At 33.9% G+C, this 27,654-nt stretch overlaps 4 protein-coding genes across 5 annotated transcripts; 3 read left to right on the top strand and 1 right to left on the bottom strand.

Moving 5' to 3' along the window:
• Positions 1-2,401: 2,401 nt before the first annotated feature.
• LOC117146268 (ATP synthase subunit beta, mitochondrial) lies at positions 2,402-5,088 on the bottom strand. Its single transcript, XM_033312261.1, has 3 exons — positions 4,981-5,088; positions 3,742-4,053; positions 2,402-3,688 (listed from the first exon to the last, which is right to left on the bottom strand). Exons 1-3 carry the CDS (start codon positions 5,042-5,044, stop codon positions 2,547-2,549), a joined length of 1,518 nt encoding a protein of 505 aa, XP_033168152.1. The 5' UTR covers positions 5,045-5,088; the 3' UTR covers positions 2,402-2,546.
• Positions 5,089-6,003: 915 nt separating this feature from the next.
• LOC117146269 lies at positions 6,004-7,102 on the top strand. The gene has a single exon (XM_033312262.1). It carries the CDS (start codon positions 6,085-6,087, stop codon positions 6,946-6,948), a length of 864 nt encoding a protein of 287 aa, XP_033168153.1. The 5' UTR covers positions 6,004-6,084; the 3' UTR covers positions 6,949-7,102.
• A 210-nt stretch (positions 7,103-7,312) lies between these two features.
• LOC117146270 (mpv17-like protein) lies at positions 7,313-8,337 on the top strand. The gene has a single exon (XM_033312263.1). The coding sequence runs from the start codon at positions 7,742-7,744 to the stop codon at positions 8,246-8,248; it is 507 nt and encodes a 168-aa protein (XP_033168154.1). The 5' UTR covers positions 7,313-7,741; the 3' UTR covers positions 8,249-8,337.
• Positions 8,338-10,124: 1,787 nt separating this feature from the next.
• Positions 10,125-22,978, top strand: LOC117146262 (plexin-A2). 2 transcript variants are annotated; one of them, XM_033312233.1, is made up of 9 exons: positions 10,125-10,254; positions 12,317-13,752; positions 14,934-16,179; positions 16,240-18,573; positions 20,345-20,540; positions 20,613-20,999; positions 21,059-21,189; positions 21,240-21,385; positions 21,443-21,610. In XM_033312233.1, exons 2-9 carry the CDS (start codon positions 12,526-12,528, stop codon positions 21,608-21,610), a joined length of 5,835 nt encoding a protein of 1,944 aa, XP_033168124.1. In that variant the 5' UTR covers positions 10,125-10,254; positions 12,317-12,525. The 2 variants fall into 2 exon arrangements, with proteins under 2 accessions (XP_033168124.1, XP_033168123.1); XM_033312232.1 differs by lacking the exon at positions 10,125-10,254 and adding an exon at positions 22,582-22,978 and having other exon boundaries at positions 12,526-13,752; positions 21,443-21,651.
• The last annotated feature ends 4,676 nt before the right edge of the window (positions 22,979-27,654 follow it).

Here is a 27,654-nt window from a genome sequence, read left to right as displayed (position 1 = left end):
AATACACACATATAAAGTTTAATAAAACGTGCGAGTACATGCGTTTACAAATTACTGAAGTTAGCACTATCAATATATATATAACTGTAAAGCATTAGGTTATTACAATGAAACATATAACATTTCGAAAAATAAAGTACGTTTAAACAAAAGGACGGAAATTAGCTAACTGAAATATAAATCTAAGTCCAAATAATTGAAATTATGCGACTATTCAATTATCTTCTATTTACGTACATATACTTCGGCATTTTATCCGCATCCTAAAAAGTTTCCAAGTTCAAGAATACTTTCTGAATTCACCGTACATATTTCTTTCTAATATTGAAAAAACTTTTTATATTTTATGTTTTAATAAAAATATAACATTGTTCTTATTTTCATTTGAAAAGATGTCTATGGCTTAAAAAGTAACCCATTCTATGTTCAAAGAATTTTAAATTCCCTTTTGTTCTACAAATGGATTGATTCTCTTTAAAAAATGCCTGAGGGGACCCAAAGAATTCTATTGTGCCGAACCCAAAAAAATTAACGCATGCATTTTTAATTGGTATTATTATACAAGTGGATCTATTGTGATTCATTGTTCATTGTCCTTTATGGTCTCATAGTTGAAAATATTATCCAATTAAATTTCCATTTATCAAAAGTAGTACCAATCGGTCAATTTTTAAGCTAACAGCATAACATAATCAATGGAGTTGGTATCAGTATATTAACTCTATCTTTTCCAATTGATGCCAAATAGCTTTTTGATTTCTTACAACTATAAAAATACCAAACGTGTTGACACCAATTAAAATTGAAAGTGATAAAAAATTTTAAATATCTTCGAAGAATTTTTACTAATAATAATAATAGTAAAAAAGAATTCTTGGGACGCGCCTCATGCACAAACAGCAGGAAAAATAACTATATAGTTAATCAATCGCAACATTAAGGATAATTACAAAGTTAACTAGGTTTTTTTTTTATATTGTGTTTACACCTTATGAGTAAATAGCTAATTTAAACAATGCGATATGATCAACATAACAAAAATTATATTTTCTTTTTTCTAAATGAATAATTTTGTGTTATGAGCATAACTGAGAAAATAACTTGTATGTATGAGTCTTAATCATTGTGAAATGATTATACATTTTACCTGATAGTACATGTTAAAAGAAAAACTTGGACACATTTAAAAAGTTTGACAGATATATTTTAAAGTAAAAAAGATTATACTGAAAGGGAATGCTGGATTTACGGTCTAAAATAAGTTGAACTTTAGTTGCATCCCACAGTTTTCCACAATTACTCAGAAATTCCTTTATAAATGCTTGATTCTTGATTCTTTCTGTCTAATACTCGCAGTTGCTTAAATTCAATTTTTAGGACCTAAACTAAATGTCTTCACAAATCAATTTTAATAGTAATTACACGATACAATTATACTAACAAGCTTTGGATACATTATATTGATCGAAGAGCTTTCGCTCCTAAGGTAAAAGCCTATAAAATAATAACCGAACATAATTTGTGTTTCTCAACGTATATCCAAATAATTAAATTAACAAATTTTTTGTTTTAAGGAAATTCAAAGCATAATGCAATTTTAAGTCCACAAAGCAAAGTCCATTACACAAATAATTCCAAATACAAAAAAAAATTACTCTATATATATGATTTATTAAATACAAATAAATACTTAAAATGAAAATCATTCACACTGCTCGCGTGCATTTTTTAATTCTATAGGCAACGTCTGCCATCAACTGGCTCCAGGGGTTTATACATATGTACAAAATTTGATTTTAGATTACGAGTCTTGTTTTTTTTGGAAGACTTAGACAGTTCCAAAACAATGTTCCGGATAATATGTTTTATAGTGCAACCACCATATATGTATGTCCAAACACATATACACATCAAAAGTTTCCAGTTTCATCTATCGCTCCTAAGAAGAGTAGGAATTCAGTAGTACAAACATTAAGTTTACTTTTCAAACTTATATTAATCTCTGATATTTCAGTCAACATTTTACAGGTTAAATATTTTTAGAACCGCCACCTATAGTATATTTAATTCGTTATACCAAGCATTTTTTCACGCTCACTATTTCCCAAAATTTTTTGATGACCTTTTCTGATTTTGCTATTTTTATTGCCGCCTAGCAAAATAAGGGGTACCTGATAGTCGATGAAATAGACTCATGTATTAAAAACAATATATTAATAGTTTGGTATATTTTCGACAGAAATGATAACATAGTGTAATTTTTAATATAAACTAACCAAGCAGTAAGTAATAGTCAGTTTAGATTCTATCTGCATAATTGCACGGAATTACTTCAATATACTCACTTAATCTGAAGCTTTTTTCACATATAATAATTCATAAATAATTTTAATTCATAGCGTAATGTTTAAATAGGTTTTATTAACTTTTTCTTCGCTTGTATTGAATTTAATATGATCTTAAAAAGTTTATTACAATTCAATGCATACAATTCAATGCTAAATATGCTGTCATTAAGACTTTGAAGATTTGTCCAGTACACCTATCTAGGCAGCTTCCTTTGCCAGGCGGTCAGCCTTTTCCACAACTTCTTCAATTGGGCCGACCATGTAGAAAGCAACTTCAGGTAGATGGTCGTAGTCCCCAGCTAGAATTGCTGAGAAACCTTTTATAGTTTGCTCCAGGGGCACTAGTTTACCAGCATGCCCGGTGAAGACTTCAGCAACTTGGAATGGCTGCGACAAGAAACGCTGAATCTTGCGAGCGCGAGCGACTGTGAGCTTATCTTCCTCAGACAATTCATCCATTCCGAGAATAGCTATTATATCCTGAAGTGATTTGTAGTCTTGCAAGATTTTCTGCACACCACGGGCAACGTTATAGTGTTCTTGCCCAATAATGTTAGGGTCCATGATTCGAGAAGTCGAATCCAGTGGATCCACAGCAGGGTAAATACCCAGTTCGGCAATCGCACGTGAGAGTACAGTGGTGGCATCCAAATGAGCGAATGTAGTAGCAGGAGCAGGATCGGTCAAATCATCAGCGGGCACATATATGGCCTGAACAGATGTAATGGATCCCTTTTTGGTGGTGGTAATACGCTCCTGCATAGAACCCATGTCGGTAGCCAAGGTTGGCTGGTAACCAACGGCTGAGGGAATACGACCCAACAAAGCGGACACCTCTGAGCCAGCTTGAGTGAATCGGAAAATGTTGTCGATAAACAGTAACACATCCTGTCCTTCTTGATCACGGAAGTACTCTGCAACGGTCAGTCCAGTTAGAGCAACACGGGCACGAGCACCTGGCGGCTCGTTCATTTGCCCATATACCAGAGCTACCTTTGAGGTCTTGTCCTTTAGTGAAATAACACCACCCTCGATCATCTCATTGTATAAATCGTTTCCCTCACGAGTGCGTTCACCAACTCCCGCGAATACCGAGTATCCACCATGAGCTTTAGCCACGTTGTTAATGAGCTCCATGATCAACACAGTTTTGCCCACACCGGCGCCTCCAAACAACCCAATTTTACCACCTTTGGCGTAGGGAGCCAGGAGATCAACGACTTTGATTCCAGTGACAAGAATCTCTTGCTCAACAGACATCTGAACGAATTCAGGAGCCTCAGCGTGAATGGCAGCGGTCTTGTCAGTATCAATTGGGCCACGCTCATCAATGGGTTCACCTGTTCAAAGAATTTCTTAATTTCTTTCTTATGTTTCAATATAGTTTACTTACCAATCACATTAATGATGCGTCCTAGTGTTTCGGCACCAACTGGAATTCGGATAGGATACCCAGTATCGAGAACCTTCTGTCCGCGAACCAATCCTTCGGTACCATCCATGGCGATAGTGCGCACGGTATTTTCTCCCAAGTGCTGAGCAACCTCGAGCACGAGCCGAGGAGAACGGTTGTCTACTTCCAAGGCATTCAGAATGGGCGGTAAGTTATCATCGAACTGGACATCGACGACAGCACCAATTACGGCCACAATCTTTCCATTTGCGGCAGCTGCAGCCTTTGCAGCCTTGGCAGCATGGCTACGAGCTGAAAAACGGAGCAGTTGCTTACGTCAGTTTTAAAAAATGAATTCAAATATTTTTTAAATCGTATTTAATCAAAGAAAAATAGCTCACTTCTTAAGTTTAATTGTAAATGTAAAATGAGGACTTGTTAAAGGCCACCGCAGCTTGTGCTTGGTAAAAATACATATATTGCTATTTGATTTGAATGAATGAAATGAATGAAATCTGACGGACGACACATTCGACTGATGATTCTGATCATCGAATAAAATTTATGGGATCGGAAAAGTTTTTCTCAATACGCCATATGTAAAGCTAGTAATTGGTATATTTTTTAATAAAAAGTAGTAGTATCAGTTTATTGATTATCTCTATCACTAGATACCAATATAAACAGATTTATGTTATACTTAACGAAAGTAATTCTAGTAGAATAGAAAATCGAAAAAAAATTAAACAGGAACAATTTGAGCATCGATATCGACATTTTTTTTTATTGTTTTTTTATGTTATGTATGAATAATATTTAATTAATTTTTTAATAACTTTAATTTTCAAGCTATATCGTGACAAATTCAATTGCAATATAAATTAAAGGATTATTCAATTTAAAAGCATAACAATATCGGCTTACAATACATGTACATACCTAGTTCACATGTTCTAGGGCTTACGAAAAGGCGTACACACAAATGTATGAGTAATAAAAATATTTTTTTTTCAAAATTCGGTTAAATTGAGTACTGTTATATATGTTATAAAACAGAAGTAACCTTAAATCATTCCAAATTGTCGTTATGTAATATTTTTTTTCGCTCGTAACACTTTACTGAACGATAGGTTATGTTCGACAATTGCTCTATTAGCTAAGGCACATTTTTTGTAGTGAACTTTGCCATTTAATACAATTTCTATCAATTAAAAATTTTTTATTTTTTGTGCTACTTACACAATTGCCCCAAGAATGGCAGCAAATTCTTATCGGCTTTGGATGCAGCACGTAACGCGAACATTTTTCTCGAACTAACTGAGAAGTGTGCGGGCGAGCAAAAGACCTAGTGATGAGCAAATCGGTAGTAGCGATATATTGAGAGTATTTGCGCTTCCAAAACATATCGAAGATTTAGTATTTTTGCGTATTCAAACCATAATATAGACTAACTTTGTTGTTACCTCACCAGGAGAGTGTCCGAATGCAATTATTATCTATACACAATAAACTGAAAGTATGCTGTGGTTGCCCGACACTAACAAGTGATGCACCCATGAAAATGGAAAATGGTGGTTAACTGGATTGCAGGCTGATGAGGTAAATGCACCAGCGAAAATAAATAAAACCAGTGAGAACGCTATAGACGAGTTCGCCGACTGTCACATACCCGTTACTCAGCTAAGAGAAATTTACATTATTCTATGGCTTATCGATAGAAAACATATAGAAAAAATGATATTAGTAATGATTGGCGTGACAATTTTGGGCGGTTTGTGGGTGATAGATTGGTCGTTGCAGCATCAGGGAACAAACTTGCCCTGATTTTTCGTCTCTGGAATCTGCATGCTAAATTACTATCCAGCTGTTGTAGTTCCTGTGATCTCGAGATCCACCCGGACGGACGGATATGGGCAGATCGACTCGGCTGGTGATCCTGATATGAAGATGATGAAGAATATATGCTTTATTCTTTGTTGAAATGATATCACAAGCAAATAAATTATTTTACATTTTTCTTAGTAAAATTTTTGTCGGCTTGCCTGAAGAATAACGATATTTTAAAACCTAAAAAATAAATTTTTTTATGTTGAACTGGTTGGTATGGGAAACTTAAGTTTTACCACTTTTGCTAAAGCCCTTCAGTTTAGCGAGCAACAGCTATAAACATTTCCTATTACCCATCACTAAAAGCCAAATAGGCTTATAAAAACGGAACGTCAATACAAACTCCTTCAAATCTTTTTAAATTATCGATCCATCGATATTTCCTTTGTATTTTTCCACCCACCCTTTTTCCACGTGTGGGCATTTTCTGCAATATATAGATATCCCCAACGCTCAATGAAAAAAAATGAAAAACTCTTTTGCCGACAGGCGGAAAAACCTCGGAACCAATTTCTGGAGGAGGAACAGTACGTGAACCTGGCCTTAGCTCCTCGTGAGTGCTGCGGCGGTGCTCTTTGGGATTTCGATGGTCAGACCGACGAAGCCTGGCTGATGCAGTGTCCCAAGGGTACAGACCCACATCTGCTAGCCGGCAAGCGCATCAAGCTACCTGGCAGGAAGAGCGTGGGCGATCTCCAGGTTCGTGCCGTCAAAAACTCGACGTTACAGAGCGAGTCACTGGGCTATTTGAGATATATAGGTCCCCATGCCCTTCGGAAAATTCCCTTTGTTGGCTATGTGGTAATCAGCAAGCGTCTATATAATAAGCAACCGCTACCAGGTCAGAAGGAACAGGTCATTCCCGCTGACCTAACGCTACCCAAGTACTTATTACGTGAACGGCATCCGTTGTTCGGGCGCAGCTACAAGCAACGCATCGAATTACCGAAGATGATTTCCACATCTCTTAGTCAGGCAGACAAAAAATTCTTGGAAGCTAGTGCCAAGCTTTGCAGCACCGCTAACTACTACAAGATCCGGAGCAAGCTACTCACCACCACACAAACGCTAGAACAAAAAGAGGACGATGTTCGACAGTCGGTGCTTACCGGGCGTACGCCACAGTTCATGAAGACAACAATAATCCCGGATCAATATAAAGATCTCTTAGACGAAGAGGACGTCGGTAAAAATATAGTGAACCCAGCAGACGAAATTGGTCCTGCCAAAATGCGCAAGAAAAAATTTAATTCAAACAAACACAAAAAAGAGGAAATACAGGAGGGAAATGGACAAATAAACAAAAGAAGCTTAAATTAAATGAAAACAACAGCCGCTAATGACCTGGACGAAGTGATTGTGCAAGAAGGCTTAAAAACGTCAAATGACTAACATTAAGAGTTAGAGTTTGCTTAAGACAAATTCACATACTTACTTTATTAAATAAAAATATGTAAAAATTTTTATTATAGAATATCACATATAAACTGCATAAGTTTATATAGTTTGATAAAGTGGAATATGAAAAAAGTTAAGAGATTATTCTAGATTTATAATAAATTTTAAATTCACAGCTCTATGAACGCTGTTATTAATATGAGATAAATACCTTAATAGTTGCGGAGAAAGGGCGGTGGAAGTAAGAATTAATAAAAGTTAAGATATAGAAAATTTAAAAAAATACTAAGAATACGCGTTGAGTATGTTCCGATTAAAAGAGATTTGGGTACTAAAATTATTTCAACAGCTTGATATTTAAAACGTTAAAGTTATTTGACATTACATTACATTAAATTGAGTGTTTAGCACAATTAAAACTTTTCTCAGTCGGCATGCGACAATTAAAACTTTTCTCAGTCGGCATGCGACAATTATAAACACTCATCCGCGTTAAAAATACGCTAGCATAATTTAATTTAAATAATTATTCAGAGTTGCCAATTTTTGTTACTTCAGCAAATGACACCAATCACTTTGCGATTAATAGATAACCCTTTAAAACTACACGAACATGTGTTGAACAACAGCAAATGGATTTCTCAGTTAAGTGTTTTAATTGGTCTATTTAAAACAATTTGGAACGGGCTATGAATGGAACTGATCTCTGATAAATATGAAGAGACTTAAAGTGTACCTAAAGGATGGCATCAATGTGGCGGCGGTAATGGGTCTAGGCGACACTATAGCCCAGTTATTTTTTGATAAGAAACCGTTGGACGAATGGGATGCGGGGCGAACCCTGCGATTCGGCATCGTTGGACTGGTGTTCGTTGGCCCAACTTTGGGCCGGTGGTACCATTTTTTGGAGTCCCGGGTTCCCAAAACCTACTCGCCAATGCGGCGGGGAGTTACCAAAATGCTGATCGACCAGACCCTTTTTGCGCCACCCTTTACCATGGCCATGTCCTTTCTGGTGCCACTGACTAACGGAGAGCCCATCGATCGAATCCGGCAGCGCATTCTTGATTCCTACGTATCTATATTGGTCCGTAACTACATGCTCTGGCCGGCCGCACAGATGCTAAACTTCAGGTTCGTGCCGCTGGGCTACCAAGTGCTCTACGCCCAGTTCATCGCCCTCGTATGGAACTGCTACCTGTCCATGATACTTAATAGCTAGGGCACTGAGTTTCCCCGCATTAGTAATACGGTGCCTGTGTATCAAATTTATCAAATATATTATAATACAACATGTGACTTCTGATTAAATTTGGTGGTCGTTTCTTAGGGGTATTCGGCGGAAAGGCTTGGTCAAAAATATGTACATATAGAATGAAATTTAAAGTATACATGTATAATAGACACTCGCATTTTAATCTTACTTCACACAATATTGCTTGGAATCTAATTTCCCTTCGGGCAAGTGCATCCCAAAATATTTACTCGGTCATTTAATTTTGAATTGGCTAAACAAGTTTGTATCAGAACGATGTCAGGTCCAATTTAACGCCCACAACTTCCACGCAAAAGTTTTTCTACATTGTTCTTATTTTTATTTAATTATCTGTCATGCTATTGACATACCACAAAAATTTAGCCACACCCAAAAACTTAAGAAACATTTTTAGATTTCATTTTATAAATTGTTTCTATCGATTTGCCGAAAATATTTTAGACAAGCCCACTGTTCTCATTATCTGAGTAATGGGTAAACCATTTATTTGTGACATTTTTAAGAGGATTGTGGTAGGGTTAAACAACAAACGTTCTGCAACAATCTGCAACTTAAATCTGTGTGCTCTCAGCTTTCTAGTCTTCATAATTCCGAAAATATCAATTCTCCAAAAGATTTGCCCTTTTCATTCTACATTTCTATTTTACGATTTAGGGGAATTGAATTTTGAAAAGTGCGAGAACGGTTTCTGCTGACAGTTTCCCGCAAGTTGTAAATATCCTTTTGATTAACGTGAAAACTAGCGATGGTTTTAACATTGGCATCCTAGGAAATTATTGCTTAGACAAACCATCACAAAAACACCACTATAATATCGCGAAATTATCAACTGAAATCTCCGCTGCTTAAGCACATTTTAACGGGGAAATAATACCTCGATAAGTCACCTGAAGACTGGGGGCGTCGGCTTTGCAGTCGGAAAGTAGTGAAACATCAATTAATTTGTTTAATATATTATTTCTTCTCTAACTAACTAACTAACTCCCTAACTATATGGGCATAACAACAACTTTAAATTAATTTTCACTTGAAAAATATTTCAAGAGGGCATATGATCTGCACAAGGGTAAATACGAAATAATTTTGTGTTATCAAATTGTAAATAATAAAATTATGTTTGCACTATGTAATATACGGGATCTATCAACAGATTAACAGCAGTGAACAAGCAGTGAATGTATTTTATAAATTATATTCGTTAAAAATATCTCTACTTGAGAACATTTAAAAAATATTATAATAGTAACGAATTTAACATGTATAAAGTCAATTAACAAATGTATGCTTATTCATGGTCGAACGGTTGTATCAATGTTATATTTTATGAAGCTGTTGAAGTGTTTACCCCCCTTTATTTTAGTCATATCGGATTTTTTGATAATACAGTTTGCGCATATATATTCAGTGCATTGAGGAGCTGTCGGCATGAAATTCTTAAGTCCAATATTTTCCCCAATTTACATTTTCAATGTGAACAGACCTTTATACTGTCTTCACACTAACATAAGTTATCTATAGATATTAAAGAAAACTATTGTGTTAAATAGATTTATTTTATCTGTAACGAATGCCCAAGGAAATAACAGAGAAAATAAAAAAAAGTATATATTATCTAGCTTGGATATCAAACCCCTTCCAATTTACTTATTCACTTATTGTGAATTTCGTACGAGTCGTAAACAGCAAAACAAGACATTTTCCATGTATTCGAGTACACAACTTTTTTAAGCGTGTCATCGATTATTGGTTAATTGAGTTATCGATAGTGATAGGTATGAACGGGTCTTATGACTAACAACTAGTTGTTTAATTCTCGCCTCTGTCGATAACATTTACATACAATGATGTGTAAATTAAAGTGTAGTGTATTTCGAAAATAGACAGAAATTATGTCCAGTGACTTGCGATGTAAAGAAATAATAGTTAATGAGTGAAATATAGGAAAACAAACAGTAAGGCGGATTTCCCATGGTTCAATAGAAAGCTATAGCCGTTCTATAATTTAGATATACATACAAAATTGTCTTTTGCCAAATATTTAAATAAAATGCAATAAAATCATTTAACATTCCAGTGTATATTGCATTGATTTAGAGTTTTAAAAAAAATACAAATTTGCTTTAACTTGTATACAATGTTGTATGTATGTAAAAATTAAAATCGGGAATGCAATAACTTTGTTTTATGTACTAAAGTATATATTATATTTACGTAAAGAGTATTTTTAAAAAGTGCCTATGTTTGGCTTTTATTTAAAGATATTGTTAGGTGCGTGTCTCACATACGAAATTAAATGCATCATGCATTGGAAAAGATTGCAGCAAAATAAAAATTGTTGTATACATATGTATATGCATGCATATAAATGTATACATTATGTATAGATGTGTGTGCAGCAGAACATCCCAAAAATTGCAATTGCAAAAGATACAGTTTTACTCCTTTCAATAATATTTGCCTAACTACATTTAAATTGAGTTCCCGTTAACGGTTTATTATATGTATTTAAATTCGGGCGCTGGCCAAATTTGTATGTACATATGTGCAATGTGCAAATATTCATTTGCAATGAAATGACCAAATATTGTGTACGCTCACACAAAGGTTAATTCCTGGAATAGCCGTGAGAATATACTGTAAAACCATATAAATTCTCTATAACGAAAAGGTTTTGAATAAGTCCCGAAGTCATAAGTGGAAAAAAAGTTAAACGTTTGGAAATGAATTTGTTCAAAGTTTTACAATTAATGTGTTAGATAGAGGAAAATTATAATTGTAAAAACGAGATATGCTTATATAGCATACATAGGAAACTTCTTAGCTAATAGGATTTCCATTCGGACAATCATTAATATTTATAGCATGATATGGATGCATGTTTAATACGTATGTACAGTTGCGGTCAACATAGTAAATCCGGCCAAGCTAGTTAATGCTAGTATTTTCTCCATTCTATTCTATACATTATTTAACTTACTTAGGTTCTCTCTAGGAAGGTGAAGTTATCAAATTTAATCACTTCTAAACCAGTAAGTGGTTTTATTATCAAATTGCAGTAATTTACAATACACTTGTGTGTTTTTTTTTTATATTTTTCATTGCCATTTAGACCTTAGACCGTATGGCGTGGAAAATATTCAGCCAAATCGTAAAAGCTTGCAAGAGAACATTGGCCCTTGGAGCAGTATAGGAATATATTTTGGTCAGTTATAGTTATATTTGGAGGCTGTGAATGGTAGAGCACGTTGGTTCATAAATTATGCTTTGGGTGAGATTTTAAAATTAGGAAGTTGAGCCAGTATATGGTTTCAAAATTATAACGGCTCGTTATTTATACGACATAGTTTTAAACTATAAACTACCCATGTTCCACGGAAGTAAACTTCCAAAAAATTGTTGTGCAGCTAATCCAGACGCACCAAACAGACAGGATACAGATATATATTGGAGTATAAATAAAAAATAAAAATAAAAATTCTTCAAAAGTGTGGTCGTGAAAGGTTTGGCGACTTTAGGGTGTTAAATCGGGCGTGTCTATACGTTTTTTTTGGCATATGGATAGAAATTTACCAGACAAATTAAATTAAATTAAAAATTAAAATATATCCAAAATTTTTTTCAAAAATGTGGGCGTGTCAGTTTTGGGCGGTTTTAGGGCGTTAGAGTGGGCGTAGCAACATTGGTCAATAAACTTGCGCTCCGTCTTTGTCTCAAGAATCTGTAGGCTGAATCTTAACCTTTTATAGTTCCTGAGATTTCGATGTTCAAATATATACTATATATGATAGGAAACGCTTTCTCGTGCCTGTTACATACTTTTCAACGGATCAAGTATACCCTCCTAATCTACGAGTAACGGGTATAAAAATAAAATTAATCCAATACTTTAGGAAATAATTTAAAAACGCATTCGAAAAATTCATTACATATATATGTGTATGCATATATAAATATACATAAATATATATACATATCTATATACATATATAACTACTTTCCCCATTGTTTTTTCAGGTTTACATGATGGTCATACAAGTTATTGCTCCAAGTTAAACTATCTTGAATGAAACGGATAATAAAAATTGCAGGAATGACAGCAACTTAAAGGAAATTTTAATATTTACGTAAAATTTCAAATAAATAAGGGACATACAAGCGCTTACACGTAACAATTTCATAAATAAGATAGCTTTGATCGCCCTTTTTAAGGAGCGATTGTGGAGATGAATTTTTTTCTTAGTGTGTTGTTAATAGCAATTCTTAAAGATAACTATGATTATTGGCCATCAAGGGCAGGTTGTCAAACCCTAGCAGCAAATATATGGTCTGACAAGACGACTGCACAAAATGAGTCGATAAATTTGACTAATGCAAATGCACCGATAAAGAATGCAAAGAATCTGAATTCTACGATTACAAATGTAGCTACGTTTGACACCAAATTGAATCACCTATTAGTGGACACCATTACTGGACGAGTCTTTGTTGGTGGTGTTAACAGGTTGTATCAGTTGTCGCCTGATTTGGAGCTTTCCGAAGCTGTGAAAACGGGGCCTCAAAATGATTCCGTCGAGTGTAGCATTCTTGATTGTCCATTAAATGCTGTTCGCAGTCCGACGGACAATTATAATAAGGTCTTGCTCATTGATCGTGCAACTTCAAGACTTATTGCGTGCGGATCACTATTCCAAGGTACATGCACAGTTCGTAATCTTCAGAATGTCAGCATAATTGAGCATGAAGTTCCTGATGCTGTTGTGGCAAATGATGCCAACTCCTCAACCGTAGCATTTATTGCGCCGGGACCTCCGCAACATCCGGTGACAAATGTGATGTACGTCGGAGTTACATACACAAATAATTCACCGTACCGCAGTGAAATACCCGCAGTTGCATCCCGCTCTCTCGAAAAGACTAAAATGTTTCAGATTGCTTCTTCGGCAGTTACAACTGGAACGAGAACTTTTATAAACTCATACGCACGTGAAACATATTTTGTCAACTATGTTTATGGATTCAGTTCTGAGCGATTTTCTTACTTTCTAACAACACAGTTAAAGCACAGTCACCACTCTTCTCCTAAAGAGTACATAACGAAACTCGTACGAATATGCCAGGAAGACTCAAACTATTATTCTTACACTGAAATTCCAGTGGAATGTATAAGTGATGCTCAAGGCGGGACTAAATTCAACTTGGTTCAGGCTGGATTTTTGGGAAAACCTAGCTCAGACCTGGCTCAAAGCTTGGGTATATCTATTCAGGATGATGTCCTCTTTGCTGTTTTTTCAAAAGGAGAAGGGAATACACCAACGAACAATTCTGGACTCTGCATTTACTCATTAAAATCTATTCGTCGAAAGTTTATGCAAAACATAAAATCCTGTTTTAACGGAAGTGGAATGAGGGGCCTGGACTTTATATCACCCAGCATGCCCTGTGTTTTAACGGTAAGTATAGTTTTATTGACTCCTTTATCTATATAGCTTCAGAGGAAAATCCGTTCAAAAAAGTAATGTCTTATTGTTAAGTGCTCAGTGTTTACTAAATTATTTCTAAGCCCTTCATAGTTAAGTCAGACGTTACTGGAAATATTATTTTATATGGTACACTAGATTCGATGAAAAATATGTAACAGTCAGAATGAAGCGTTTCGGACTGTGTAAAGTATACATATATATACATGTATATATAAATAGACGAGTCGAACTGGCCATATCCGTCTCTCCGTATAAGCGCCTTGATCTCAGGAACTATAACTATATATAGTCCAAAGACTAACTAAATAATCCAAGTTGATTTTTAAATGTTGCAAAGCTATCTCTTACGCAGTTTTGAAAAATGTCTGATTCTTTTTAATTATACCCGTTACTCGTAGAGTAAAAGGGTATACTAAAGTCTTTGAAAATGTAGAAGAAAGCGTTTGTGACCATATAAAGTACATATATAATTTTTGATAAGGATCAATAGCCGAGGCCCTGTCCGTCTGTCCATCCATATGAACGTAGAGGTCTATTAATAAACCTAACTATTAAATCTATAAAAACTAGGTTGAGAATAAACATACGGGTTCTAGAGACATAGGCGCAAGTTTGTTGACCCATGTTGCCTGGGCGTGGCCAACAAACCGGGCAAGTAACAAGTATCTGATAGTTCGGGAACTCGACTAGCATTTTCTCTTGTTTTTTTATGATGACCACCAGAATTAGCATTCGTGGAAAAGGCATTTTAAAATAATTTATTCTCGCATATAATGTGCTAAGACGATATACGTATATTCTAACAAATCAATCTTAAAATGTAAAAAAAGATTATTTAAAGGGACTGTTTTATCTATAGTATATAGATATATATATATAGATATATATATATATATATATAGATAGATATATATAGATATATATAGATATATATATATATACTATATATATATATATATATATATATATAGTATAGTTATTATATATATATATATATATAGTATAGTTATTATATATATATATATATATAGTATAGTTATTATGCTCTATAAAATTTCATATCCTAAGCAATTCTTAGGATATTCTTAGTGAGAAAATGAAATATGATTTACTTATTGGTAATTTTTTGGACTCTGACAAATTGATTTCAGAAACTGCAAACCATTGGAGAGGACTTCTGTGGATTAGATGTAAACTCACCTCTAGGAGGAGAAACCCCCATTACTTCAGTACCGGTGGCCATGTTTAACACAAAGTTAACTTCTGTTGCTGCTACGAGTACAAGCGGGTATACTGTTGTTTTCGTGGGGACCAGCGATGGGTTCCTCAAGAAAGTTGTAATCGAGTCTTCATCTATTGCCAACGAGTATGCTAGTTTTGCAGTAGACGTAGGGTCTGAAATTAATCGGGATATGCAGTTTGACAACCAAAACCTTTATATTTATGTCATGTCCAAAACAAAAGTATCCAAGGTTAAAGTATTTGATTGCTCAGATTACAAAACATGTGGAGATTGCTTAGGTGCTAGAGATCCATATTGTGGCTGGTGCTCATTGGAAAACAAATGTAGCCCACGCTCCAACTGCCAAGACGACGCAAACGATCCTCTCTATTGGGTTAGCTATAAAACAGGAAAATGTACAACAATAACAAGTGTTGTGCCACACCAGCTACAACGTACTACAGCCCGAACTTTAGAGCTAATCATAGATCATTTGCCTCAACTAAAAGAGAATTTAATATGTGCATTTACTACAGAGGATAAAGCCCTTTTCACTAATGCTACAAAAAAAAGAAATGGGGTAAACTGCACGACACCACGAACGGATATGCTACCCCAAATTGAACAAGGAAAACATCACTTTACTGCCAAACTATCTGTTCGCACCAGAAATGGACCCGACTTAGTGTCCACGGATTTCACTTTCTTTGATTGCAGTACGCACTCTTCATGTACACGTTGTGTGTCCTCGGAGTTTCCATGTGACTGGTGTGTCGAAGCTCACAGGTGCACACACGACACAGCTGAAAATTGCCGCAACGATATTTTAGTAACAGGTGTTAGCCGGATAGGTCCTAGTTACAGATCAGGTCCCGGATTTTGTCCAACGATCAACGCTACAGGTGATGGAAGTGAAGTACTTGTCGCTGGTGGTACAAGCAAATCTATTAAAGTAAAAGTTCATATCATTGGGCAATTTATAGTTCAAACGCGATTCGTTTGTCAATTTAATATTGAGGGACGTGTAACTAGTTTAAACGCTCAGTTGTTGGGTGACACCATTTACTGCGATAGCATGGAATTTCAGTACACTTCTAGATCGCCCAATTTGACAGCAACTTTCGCTGTAATATGGGGAGGGTCAAAGCCACTTGACAATCCTCATAATATACATGGTGAGTTGTATTTAGAATAAGATTTTTAAAATTTTACTCTTAAAATTTTATGTTTTTCAGTTGTTATATATCGATGTCGAGAAATGGCCGACAGCTGTGGTATATGCTTGGCCCTATCTGAAAAGTACAATTGCGGATGGTGTTCGTCTACTAACACATGCGAAGTTGAAGAACAATGTAATAAAAACAAAGAGGGGAAAACTGATTGGTTAAATCGAAGTGAAATTTGCCCAAACCCTGAAGTTCATACATTCGAACCAAAAACAGGTCCCTGGGAAGGAGGAACAAATATAACAATACGAGGAATTAATTTAGGCAAAAACTATAATGATATTTATTCAGGAGTTCGAATAGCTGGTATAAATTGTATGCCTTTTCCCCAATTTTATATTGACACAAAGCAAATAGTATGTACCGTGGATAGTCCTGGAGAACAGATGTATAGAAATGGCAAAATAGTGGTACAAATTGGGGACTATCGTGGTGAGTCCAAAGAGGACTACGAGTTCGTTGACCCGAAAATTTTGGATTTTAATCCAAAGTTCGGTCCAACTTCCGGTGGAACCGAAATACATATAACTGGAAAGCACTTAAATGCCGGCTCTCGCATACAGGCATCCATAAACGATCACTTACCTTGTAAAATACTGAGCACAGATTCTTCTCAAGCAATATGTCGCACTTCTCCTTCTCCTGGTATTATTGAAGGAAGACTGAAAATGTCTTTTGATAATGGGCCCCGAGAGTTTAATGATTACAATTTTAAATATGTACTGGATCCTACAGTTGAACACGTTAGTTCTGGACCAAGTGGGCAAATAAAAGTTCCAAAAGGAATACCAGCAGGCGGTATTCGAATTTCTGTAACGGGTACCCAATTTACCAGTATACAGAATCCCAATATTTATGTAGTGTATAATGGAGAGATGTATGCAAGCCCATGTCGGGTGCAATCGGATACGGAAATGGAATGTGCATCTCCAGTTGTTGATGTGGACAGTCATATTATTGAAGCGGAAAGGCCAATTCTTCTTGAATATGGATTCCTAATGGACAATGTTTTGCGTGTTCAAAATTTATCTAAGATTCATAACAACCATTTTGAGCTTTATCCCAATCCGGAGTATTTCATATTTGAAGAAAGAGTTAAGTACTTTAAGAGTGAATACTTAACCATAAATGGCCGAAATTTGGATCGCGCTTGCAAAGAAAGTGATGTAGAAGTAAAGATAGGAAATGGATTTTGCAATATAACATCACTTTCAAGACAACAACTAACATGTAGACCTCCTTCTGAAGCAACAGCAACCAAAAGCATCAATGGACCTGAAGTTATTGTTCGTATTGGAACTTCGCTAGAGTATCGTATCGGTATACTTAGCTACGAATCGTCTAACATCATTTTGGATTGGGGAGAAAATGTAATTTTTGCTGTAATAGCCACAATTGTTATCTTACTGCTGATTTTTGTCGCTTTGCTTGTGGCTTATAAAAAGAAAAGTTCGGAATCGAGCCGAGTTCTTCGTAACATGCAGGAGCAGATGGACATTCTGGAGCTACGTGTCGCAGCTGAATGTAAAGAGGCCTTTGCCGAACTCCAAACTGAGATGACTGATCTCACAGGTGATCTTACTTCTGGAGGGATTCCATTTTTGGATTACCGGTCATATGCAATGAAGATTCTTTTTCCAAATCATGAAGACCACATTGTACTACAATGGGAACGTCCTGAGCTTCTTCGGAAAGAAAAAGGCTTACGCATTTTTGGCCAACTAATCATGAATAAAACTTTTCTGCTGCTTTTTATACGAACTCTAGAGTCCAACCGATACTTTTCAATGCGAGAACGAGTTAATGTGGCCTCCTTAATAATGGTCACTCTGCAATCTAAATTAGAATATTGTACAGATATATTAAAAACTTTATTGGGAGACTTGATCGAAAAATGTATAGAAGGAAAGAGTCATCCTAAGCTCTTACTACGTCGAACTGAAAGTGTGGCAGAAAAAATGTTAAGTGCTTGGTTTACATTCCTTCTTTACAAGTTTTTGAAGGAATGTGCTGGCGAGCCTTTATATATGCTTTTCCGAGCTGTGAAAGGACAAGTAGACAAGGGTCCTGTTGACGCTTGCACACATGAGGCAAGGTACTCTCTTAGTGAGGAAAAACTTATACGACAGTCTATTGATTTTCGACCAATGAACGTTTACGCAAGCATTATACAGCAGCCAATATTTTGCAATAACTTAGATATGTTACCTTCTCACACCGAAAATGTATCTGTTAAAGTATTGGATTGCGATACAATTGGACAAGTTAAAGAAAAATGCTTGGAAACCATTTATAGAAACATTCCATCAAGCCAAAGACCTCGCAAGGATGACTTAGATTTAGGTAAGTAAATTATATAAAAAAACATATATTTTTATATACATTTATTTTATTTTATATATATATATTTAAAAATATAGCCTTTTTTTGGTCACACTATATACACTAGTGGGCATAAGTATTTGGACAAGAAATATATTCAATATATTTGTTTGTAACTCATTGTTTACTTAAAGCAAAATTGTTTAATAATTTTAGTAAATAGGTAGACTATCGTAGTTAAATTAGGTAACATAAACATATGGATAACTTCATTGTTGATTTAACAAAAATTACTTTCTTACAAATTAGCAGTGGCATAAGTATTTGGACAAATTATTTAAATGTTATAAATTGAAAAAAAAAAAAAAGTCAACTACAAAATTATGACAAATTAATAAAAAATATACCCTCCCTTTGCGTCTATCACCTTTTGAAGACGTTTTGGTACAGACTGTACCAAGCTGTGGATATAATCTATTGAAATATCCTTCCATAAGGTTTGAATTTCCAAAATCGTTTCTTCGCGACATCTAGATAAGTTTGCACCCCTTTTTCTTTTTAAATATGACCAGAGGTTTTCTATTATGTCGTGGTCTGGACTTTGAGGTGGCCAATCCAATGTGTTTACGCCAACATCTTTCAGAAACTTCGTAATCAGTTTGGCCTTATGACAGGGAGCATTATCCTGCTGGAGTATGAAGGACTCTCCAATCAATTTATCACCAGAGGGGAATGCATGATTGTTAAGGACATCTAAATATTTTCTTTTATTCATGGTTCCACCAACAGGAACCAAATCTCCCAAGCCAGTGAAGGCTACGCATCCCCAAAACATAACAGACCCTCCTGAATGATTTACTCTCTGACATACTGGTGCCACTTTTTTCCGATATTGCTTCGGTGAAACTCAAAAGAATTTTCATCGCTCCACAAAACATTGTTTCAGAATGATGCAGGCTGAACCAAAATGGGCTTCCTTAAGAAGTCTGCGAACTTTTCTTTCACTGATATCGATTTCTGCTCCTTCTTTTAGTTCTTTGGCAACCGATCGGGGAGTTTGTAGAACATTCTGCTTAAACATCAGTAAAATATACCCATCGTCCTTTTGAGTTGTTTTACGTGGTCGGCCACTACGCGCAACGTTTTTGGTTGTGTGATTTTTTTTATATTTATTTATTTGGTAATACACCGTTGCCCGTGGAATTTTGTATAAATCAATGATATTTTGTACCGCAATACCAGAGTTATACTTAATTATTATTTTATTTTTTATAAATTCGCTCAGTTCCTTTGTTTTTCCCATGTTTAACAAATTTATGAATAAAACAAAAATAAAAAAAAATAAAAATAAAAAGGTAGCAACACGTTATCAAGAACAAATGTTCAAATGATCTAAAAAAAGTCAAAAATTGTATATTCTTCGAACAACAGATCAATGCGAACTAATTAAATGTGATGTCTAAATACTTTTGCCACCGCCCAAATCGTTGTCTGTCTAGCTTTTTTATCAGCAGAAGGAAAATTGAAAAGGTAAAAAGCAAAACATACCTCTCACGTGTAACTGTAATTGCACTCTTTGTTTTATCATCAATAGTTTACTTATTTCTTTGACTGTACTATGAAAAGCATAGCCCGGCAGTTGCAAGCTAATGGTGTCTAAATACTTATGCCCACTAGTGTATATAAAGGTCAGGTCTCGACAAGTTTGATTTGTTAATATACAGAAACAAGATATTGTTTTTTTTATTTATAGGGGATTTTAGTTGACTTTTCATAATAATTTCTGTTTTAGAGTGGAGAACAGGCGCTACTGGGCGAGTAATTCTGTACGATGAGGACGTAACATCAAAAACGGAGAGCGAATGGAAAAAACTCAACACTTTGCAGCACTATAATGTTCCAGATGGAGCCGGGCTGAGCTTAGTACCAAAGCAAAGTTCCATTTACAACTTCAGTATTTTATCGGACAAAAATGAAAAATCGCACAAGTAAGATGGTTTTCATAGGAATCAATATACATATTTTAACATAAAATTAAAACATTTTATTGTCAATCCTAGGTATGAAACTCTTAATATATCGAAATACACCTCCTCCTCTCCGACATTTAGCCGTGCCGGAAGTCCGCTTAACAATGATATGCATGAAAATGGTCTGAGATACTGGCATCTAGTGAAACATCATGATAGTGATATGCAAAAAGAAGGGGAACGGGTTAACAAATTAGTGTCAGAGATTTACTTAACCAGACTTTTGGCTACTAAAGGAACGCTTCAGAAATTTGTAGATGATCTCTTTGAAACGATATTTAGCACCGCTCACCGTGGATCGGCACTTCCATTAGCTATAAAGTACATGTTTGATTTTCTTGACGATCAAGCTCAATTGCACGGTATTACTGATCCAGAAGTTGTGCATACTTGGAAAAGTAACAGCTTACCATTGCGGTTAGTATGATTCATTCCTTTTAGACAAATTTTTCCTAAGAATATTATTGTATTCGTAGGTTTTGGGTGAACTTAATTAAAAATCCAAATTTTGTCTTTGACATCCATAAGTCGAATATAGTGGATTCCTGCCTGTCAGTAGTAGCTCAAACTTTTATGGATTCTTGTTCAACTTCTGATCATCGATTGGGTAAGTATTATTACTCTTCGGTTAATCAAATTATACCAATCTTTTTTTAGGCAAAGACTCGCCAAGCTCGAAACTTCTGTATGCAAAAGATATACCAGAGTATCGAAAATGGGTAGATCGCTATTATAGAGACATTCGGGATATGTCCCCCATTTCAGATCAGGACATGAACGCCATGCTTGCGGAAGAGTCAAGGGTTAGTTTTAACAAAAGGCGATAATAGAACGAGTACAAATTAAATTTTTTTTTGCAGCTGCACACAACAGAATTTAATACGAATTGTGCTTTACATGAGCTATACACATATGCTGTGAAGTACAATGAACAGCTAACTGTTACACTTGAAGAGGATGAATTTTCGCAAAAGCAGCGATTGGCTTTTAAATTAGAGCAAGTTCACAACATAATGTCGTCAGAATAAGAGCTGCGCTATCCTACCAAGATGACAACAATATACAAAAAGTGAGCTTATGTGTAAGATTTTAGAAATTATTTTAAAGAACGGTACACATGATATAAAAAAACATCGAATAGGGCAATACTTTCCTAAATAAACAAAATTACTTTGCGTTATAATTATTATATATATAATAATAAAACAAACAATTTAAGGATTTACATCTGTGTTCAATGAAATAGCAGTGCAATAGATACCAAGAAATATAACGACATTTTTGCATGTCATCGACTTTTCATTCCACTTTTTCTTGTAAAATAAAATGTATATGTAGATAGTTTTTTCAGTTTTCCTTATTTTCTTTACATTCTTGAGTAAGTTCACAGCTTTTTAGCAGTTTATTATGGTAGCAGTGTTTGATTTTGTTTAACGAAAAGTCCATAAATATCCTTATCATTAGATCCTAAATATTCGAGCAAATGGACTAAGAAGTGGTTCACTCAAAAAAAAAAAAAAAATATACGTAATGTCGTGGAAAGTGCAATAGGAAGAATTAGGTTACATCCATGTAATGTCGAACTTTGTTTGCTATTTTTAATTACACTGCTATTTTAGTAAAGATCATCCGTATAGTTGCGAACCCAAAATCCTGTTTGTTTTCACATAAACTTTATTTGTGAATAGTTTTAAATTTACATATTAATTGACTTTATATATCAGTTGCTCGTGCAGAGCCATATTTATTTATTGTTGTTAAATGTTACTATCGGTTCGTGTAACTTTTAAGCTTTACATTGTAAATTTATTTTCAATTCTTTTGCACCGATTAGTATCAAGAGAAAATAATGGTTTTAACTTAGTATTCACATTTTTTTAATTTCGAATTTTTTAAACAGTCAAAAATTAAGTCAAATCATTCCAATTTGTACTTGCGAAGGTTTCCTGAACAATGAAAATTACTGAACCATTTCTAATACATTCTTTGTTTTTTCCAGATGCAACAATTTGAAAATCATTTGTATATGTCGTATTTGCTCATTAATTGCTTATAGTATGTTATTGTATGTATGTATTTATTTTAAGTAAACTCATGTAAGATCTAATATGCAAGACAAGTAATCTAACTAAAAAATCGACTGACTTTTATTTAAACTAAAAATAAACTAATTGGTTTATATATATATCGTTTCTTACCCATATTGAAGATAAAAACGATTTCCGCGTTTTTTATCTAAAGATGATAATTCTAAGTCGCATTCTTAACAATACGATATAAAGCTATCAAATTTTGTACATTTTAACGATTTTATTCCTCACAAAATATTCATGTGAAAGCAAAAAAAATTTAAAGCATATGGCCACATTTATTAATAATAAATAATTTATTAATTATATGCTTCCAATTATTTATGCGTTGTGATATTTATACAAAAATAATACTGATTTATATGTCTTATGTTTTTATAGTTTACCTTTTCCTGGGCAAGGAGTATAAGTGACTAAAAGTTTAAAAAAAGGACGCTTAAATAGTTACCCTTATATACCTTATTTAAAGAACTTATGTGGGTCGCAGGGGTAGTTTTCAATGACAAAAAAGCTTCTTTGGAATTTTAGAAATCTTCACTGTTGTTTTATTAATATTTCTTTACGTTCTATATGGATGTTAAGGGCAATTAAAAAAATATTGTGTTTAAAAATATGTACGTTAATTTAAATAATTTACAAAAAAAGTGTGTTGCGGTAAACATAATAATATAGAACTAAAATCACAAAGCCTTTTTCGATTTTGTGTAAATTGTTTAAAAATATTGTTTTTGGCCCTTCAAAATAAAATATTGGATTATGGGAGAAAATGTCGATATTTTTTATTTATAAAAGTACAAAAAAATACAAATGAAAAAAACGTTTTGCAAAAATCTGTTAGATAATTGTGTAACAATTATCCAATACAATTGAATTCGTGGCATTGACGCTGTCATGTTAACTGACTTTATAAATATCCTTTCCGTGAAAAGCTATTACAGCTTTTAGAAACTCTCCGCACACCCACACCCACGTTGAAGCTCTGCATTTGCAACCTCTGTTGCGTGTACTCCGATTATATTGAAAATACAATATAACACATTGCCAGGATTCGATATTATGTTTCCTCACAAAGATTTTCGCAATATAATTTTTTTAAGCAGTGGGTACTTTTTGTAAAGATTCCTTTATAAAGTGACAAAGTTGTTAATACAATTATAGGTACAATGAAAAATTCCATCAAAGTAAAATACTTTTAATATCTATTATATGTTATTAAATATAGCCTGAAATCAATATCAACTTATATTTTTACAGATATAATGTTTGCCCATATGATTAATACAGATAAAAGCATTGAAACCCTATTAATTCTTTGCTCAACGGCAGTCCCACAAAATTTGGAAATAAAAAATGAGAATACCATCACGTAACTGTAAACGTATCCAAATATAATTATACATCTTATGGTAATCCATATGAAAGAAATTGAATCATTTTAAATACCCGTTAACATATAAATGAAACAAATAATGAGCTGTATTTAATTATTTTCGAATTATTTGTTTGTTATTCAAAATTTTGATGAATATGATTTATTAGTTTATCCTGTAATATTAGGTATGATTTATTATCTTATAACATTATCTTACAAAATGGTTTCGTTGTGCTAGTTCTTTTTAAAATTATAAAAAAATTGTGACATTTCAATGTCCATGTTCACATTTTTTAAATAATTTACAGAAGTCGATTATAAGTCAAAAATGATATATTTTTTTATTCAACATTTCATCTGGTCAATTTATTGCTACTACGCAAATATACTTATAAATAGAAAATATAACTGTACCACGTAATGTATAAGAATATGTATCACATGTATCTGTGTATGTATGTAAAAATTAATAATTAATAGTGTATATATTTATTGAATTGAGAAATTGGTAGATGACCGATGACTCGGATCTATAATGAAAAACATTAATTTGTACCAAAATAAATTGATAGCGAACCTAAATTCCGAACACAAAATAAATATTCTAATATGCACAAAACAAAATTCCCACCAAATCGATATCCCAATTAAGTAAACAAAACTGAACTTCGGAAAGCCGAGGATTACATACCCTTACAAATATAAAATGAAGAGATCGTTATTTTTTTTATGAAACAGAGACAAATAATTTTAAAATAAAATCATAACCTAAGTTCTTTATATTGCACCGTAAGCTCGATGTATAATTCGGTTATCCCGAGATTTTACGAAATCTCATAAAAAGAATAAAAGCTTGAAAAGCTATATATAAGCAATGACTAATCCAATCATATCTTTATTCGTTGCAAATTATGTAACAGGTAAAAGGAATCGTTTCCAACCATATAAAGTACACACATATTGTTCTAGATCTGTCCGTCTGTCTTTCTGTACGTATGAACGTCTTAAGAACTATAAAAGCTAGAGACATTACACATACCGGTTCTAGAGACAAGTTTGTTGACCCATATAACCACGTCCACTCTAACTCCCAAAACTGTCACTCCCACACTTTTGGAAATTGTTTCTATATTTTTTCATATTTTTATTAGTCTTGTAAATTTCTATCGATTTGCCGAAAAACTTTTTGCCAAGCCCATTCTGACACCCTATTTATTTATGTTCTATTTCATATTTTTTTTTGTAAATTTCTATCGATTTGATAAATATATCCTTGCCACGCCCACTCTAACGCCCACAAACCGCCCATTTTTTCTCATTATATTCTCCAATATCTATCGGTATGCCAGAAAAATTATGAAATTTTACGTTCGTTCTCACTTCAACTATCTGAGTAACGGGTATCTGATAGTCGGGAAACTCGACTATAGCTTTCTGTCATGTTTTTGTTTATATTATGGTAATGTTTATAGTGCGGATTAAATTAGGAACATTTAATATATTATTTGGAATATGTGCTTAAGAAGGATTTCCACAGAGAAAATACAGACGTACAATCGTAAAGAGCTTACAGCGAGCCTTGAAACATCAGAAGATTGGCACATTAACCTTTAAAGAAAAGATTTATATAAAACATCAGAAGATTGGCACATTAACCTTTAAAGAAAAGATTTATATAAAGATCTTTAGGGCACAGTTTTTAAAAAAGATTATGGAAAACAGTCATGAAAATTAGCAATCTTCGTGGTAGGGTAGAAACAATCATACTTTTATGTCAACACACTGTAATTTTATAAAATCATATAAAAAATAGCATGAATATTTGTATATCCGTAACTTTTAGAGTAAAACTTTATACCAGCATCGTTAAATGGTGTGTAATAGAAAGAAAGTGTTCTCGACACTTCTGAGTATGTATATTCCTATTTAGGATTAGAAAATTTCCGTACTTTCGTCTGGCTGTATAAGAATTCAATTCAAATGACAACTTTTTTACGACGCCCAACCCTAACACCTTAACCTTAATAAATCTCCAAAAACTTTTTAAATTTTTTAATTTGTTTATTATTTGTCCTGCCATGTTCTACCGATAGAGCAAAAACATCAAAATATTTTGCGATGCTTTCCAATTTATATTGATATGGTGAGAAAATAAAATGATCTTATTAGTTATAAATTCGATCTCCCCATTTTTGCAAGGGTATAAATAAGTATCTAAACAAAGAAATCCGAGTCCACTATAATGTATATGTATCTCCAACAAGTATATATAAGAATGTCAGACTTACTGTAGAAACGAAACGTTGAACAGTCTTAAAACACGTATTAACTAAGAACATTTATAATGATAATTATGGTATTTTAATCTGTGTGTATACGTGTCTGTAAAATATTTGAAAAAATATACAACTCTAAACTGTGCTAAACTGTCTTTGAGGAACTCAGGCCCGCTTTTTGCAAACTTAAAAACATTGATTCAATAATTATACAAAATATTGAACTAATAAGCCTTTTTATTATCAATTTTTAAGAACATGTTGACTATTTATTATGTGGCGATTTTTGAATGTATTTTATTTTAGTTGACATATGAAGTTAGTTGCGCATATGAATCGTTAAAAAAAGGAATGAAAACTGTGGTAGCAGACACAAAATAAATGGGGAAGTTTACGCAGTCAAAATATGCGATGTAAACTCCAAATTTCCCATTCCAAAACCTTTAAAAGCACAATGATAACTTAGGATATTTAAAATTTCCTGGGTTCCTAGTGTAAGTGGTTTAGGGAGACGGAGTGAGCGCTGTAAAATTCTCTTAGCTTTTTTGTTCGCATTCTTTTCGTCCTTGCACCTTGTTTAGATTTCATTTAAGTGGGCGCACCTACCATTCTCGTCTTCAAAACTAAATAGTTTATAGCATAAGTCGTTGGGCTTGTTTTAAACTATTTTACATAAAAATGTAAAGTATCTTTACAAACTCTAAATCATCTGAAAGTGAAGTAATAAAGTGAAAGGTGTCCCTAGATGTTGGCAGGAAAAAATATTTGCTACCCAAAAAATTCCACCATTTGGCATGATCCGTTAATCGAATTCGTAAAAATTTTACTATTTCGATTTTGAAATCGCAAAATCGGTACTTTGGTTTTCGGATTCGTAAAATTTTTGAGATATGTATAACAGTCACTTTTGTCTGGACGATATAAAAACTAAATGCCCTTTTTTATATAAAATTAGATAGATTAGAAAAAATATTTTACTCAGTGATCAGTGTTTATTCCACACCACACAACAAGATCATTCTTCCACTTGGGTACTTTATAAATATTTTAATTCTGACCCCAACTCAGATATGGCAAACAAAATTTTGCAATCGGCAGCAAGAAATTTCGATTTGGAAAGTACGTCGCTACAAGTTATCGCAAATGTGGCCTACTGTTGGTGAAACGAAATTATAAAAGAAATCATTAATTAATTTAAGGGAGGGCCAAAAATAAAGCTATTTCATTGAATTGCTTAATGGGCCAAAGTGCAGTGAAAAAGTAATTGCGAAAGTACGGCAGAGTGCGCACGAGAAGCGAAGCGATAATATTAGGCGAGAACAAGCGATAAACCA

Source organism: Drosophila mauritiana, chromosome 4 (assembly GCF_004382145.1).
Source record: "Drosophila mauritiana strain mau12 chromosome 4, ASM438214v1, whole genome shotgun sequence".
Taxonomy (NCBI): domain Eukaryota; kingdom Metazoa; phylum Arthropoda; class Insecta; order Diptera; family Drosophilidae; genus Drosophila; species Drosophila mauritiana.
The sequence above is the reverse complement of the archived record's forward strand: the minus strand, read 5'-3'. Positions and strand labels throughout refer to the sequence as shown.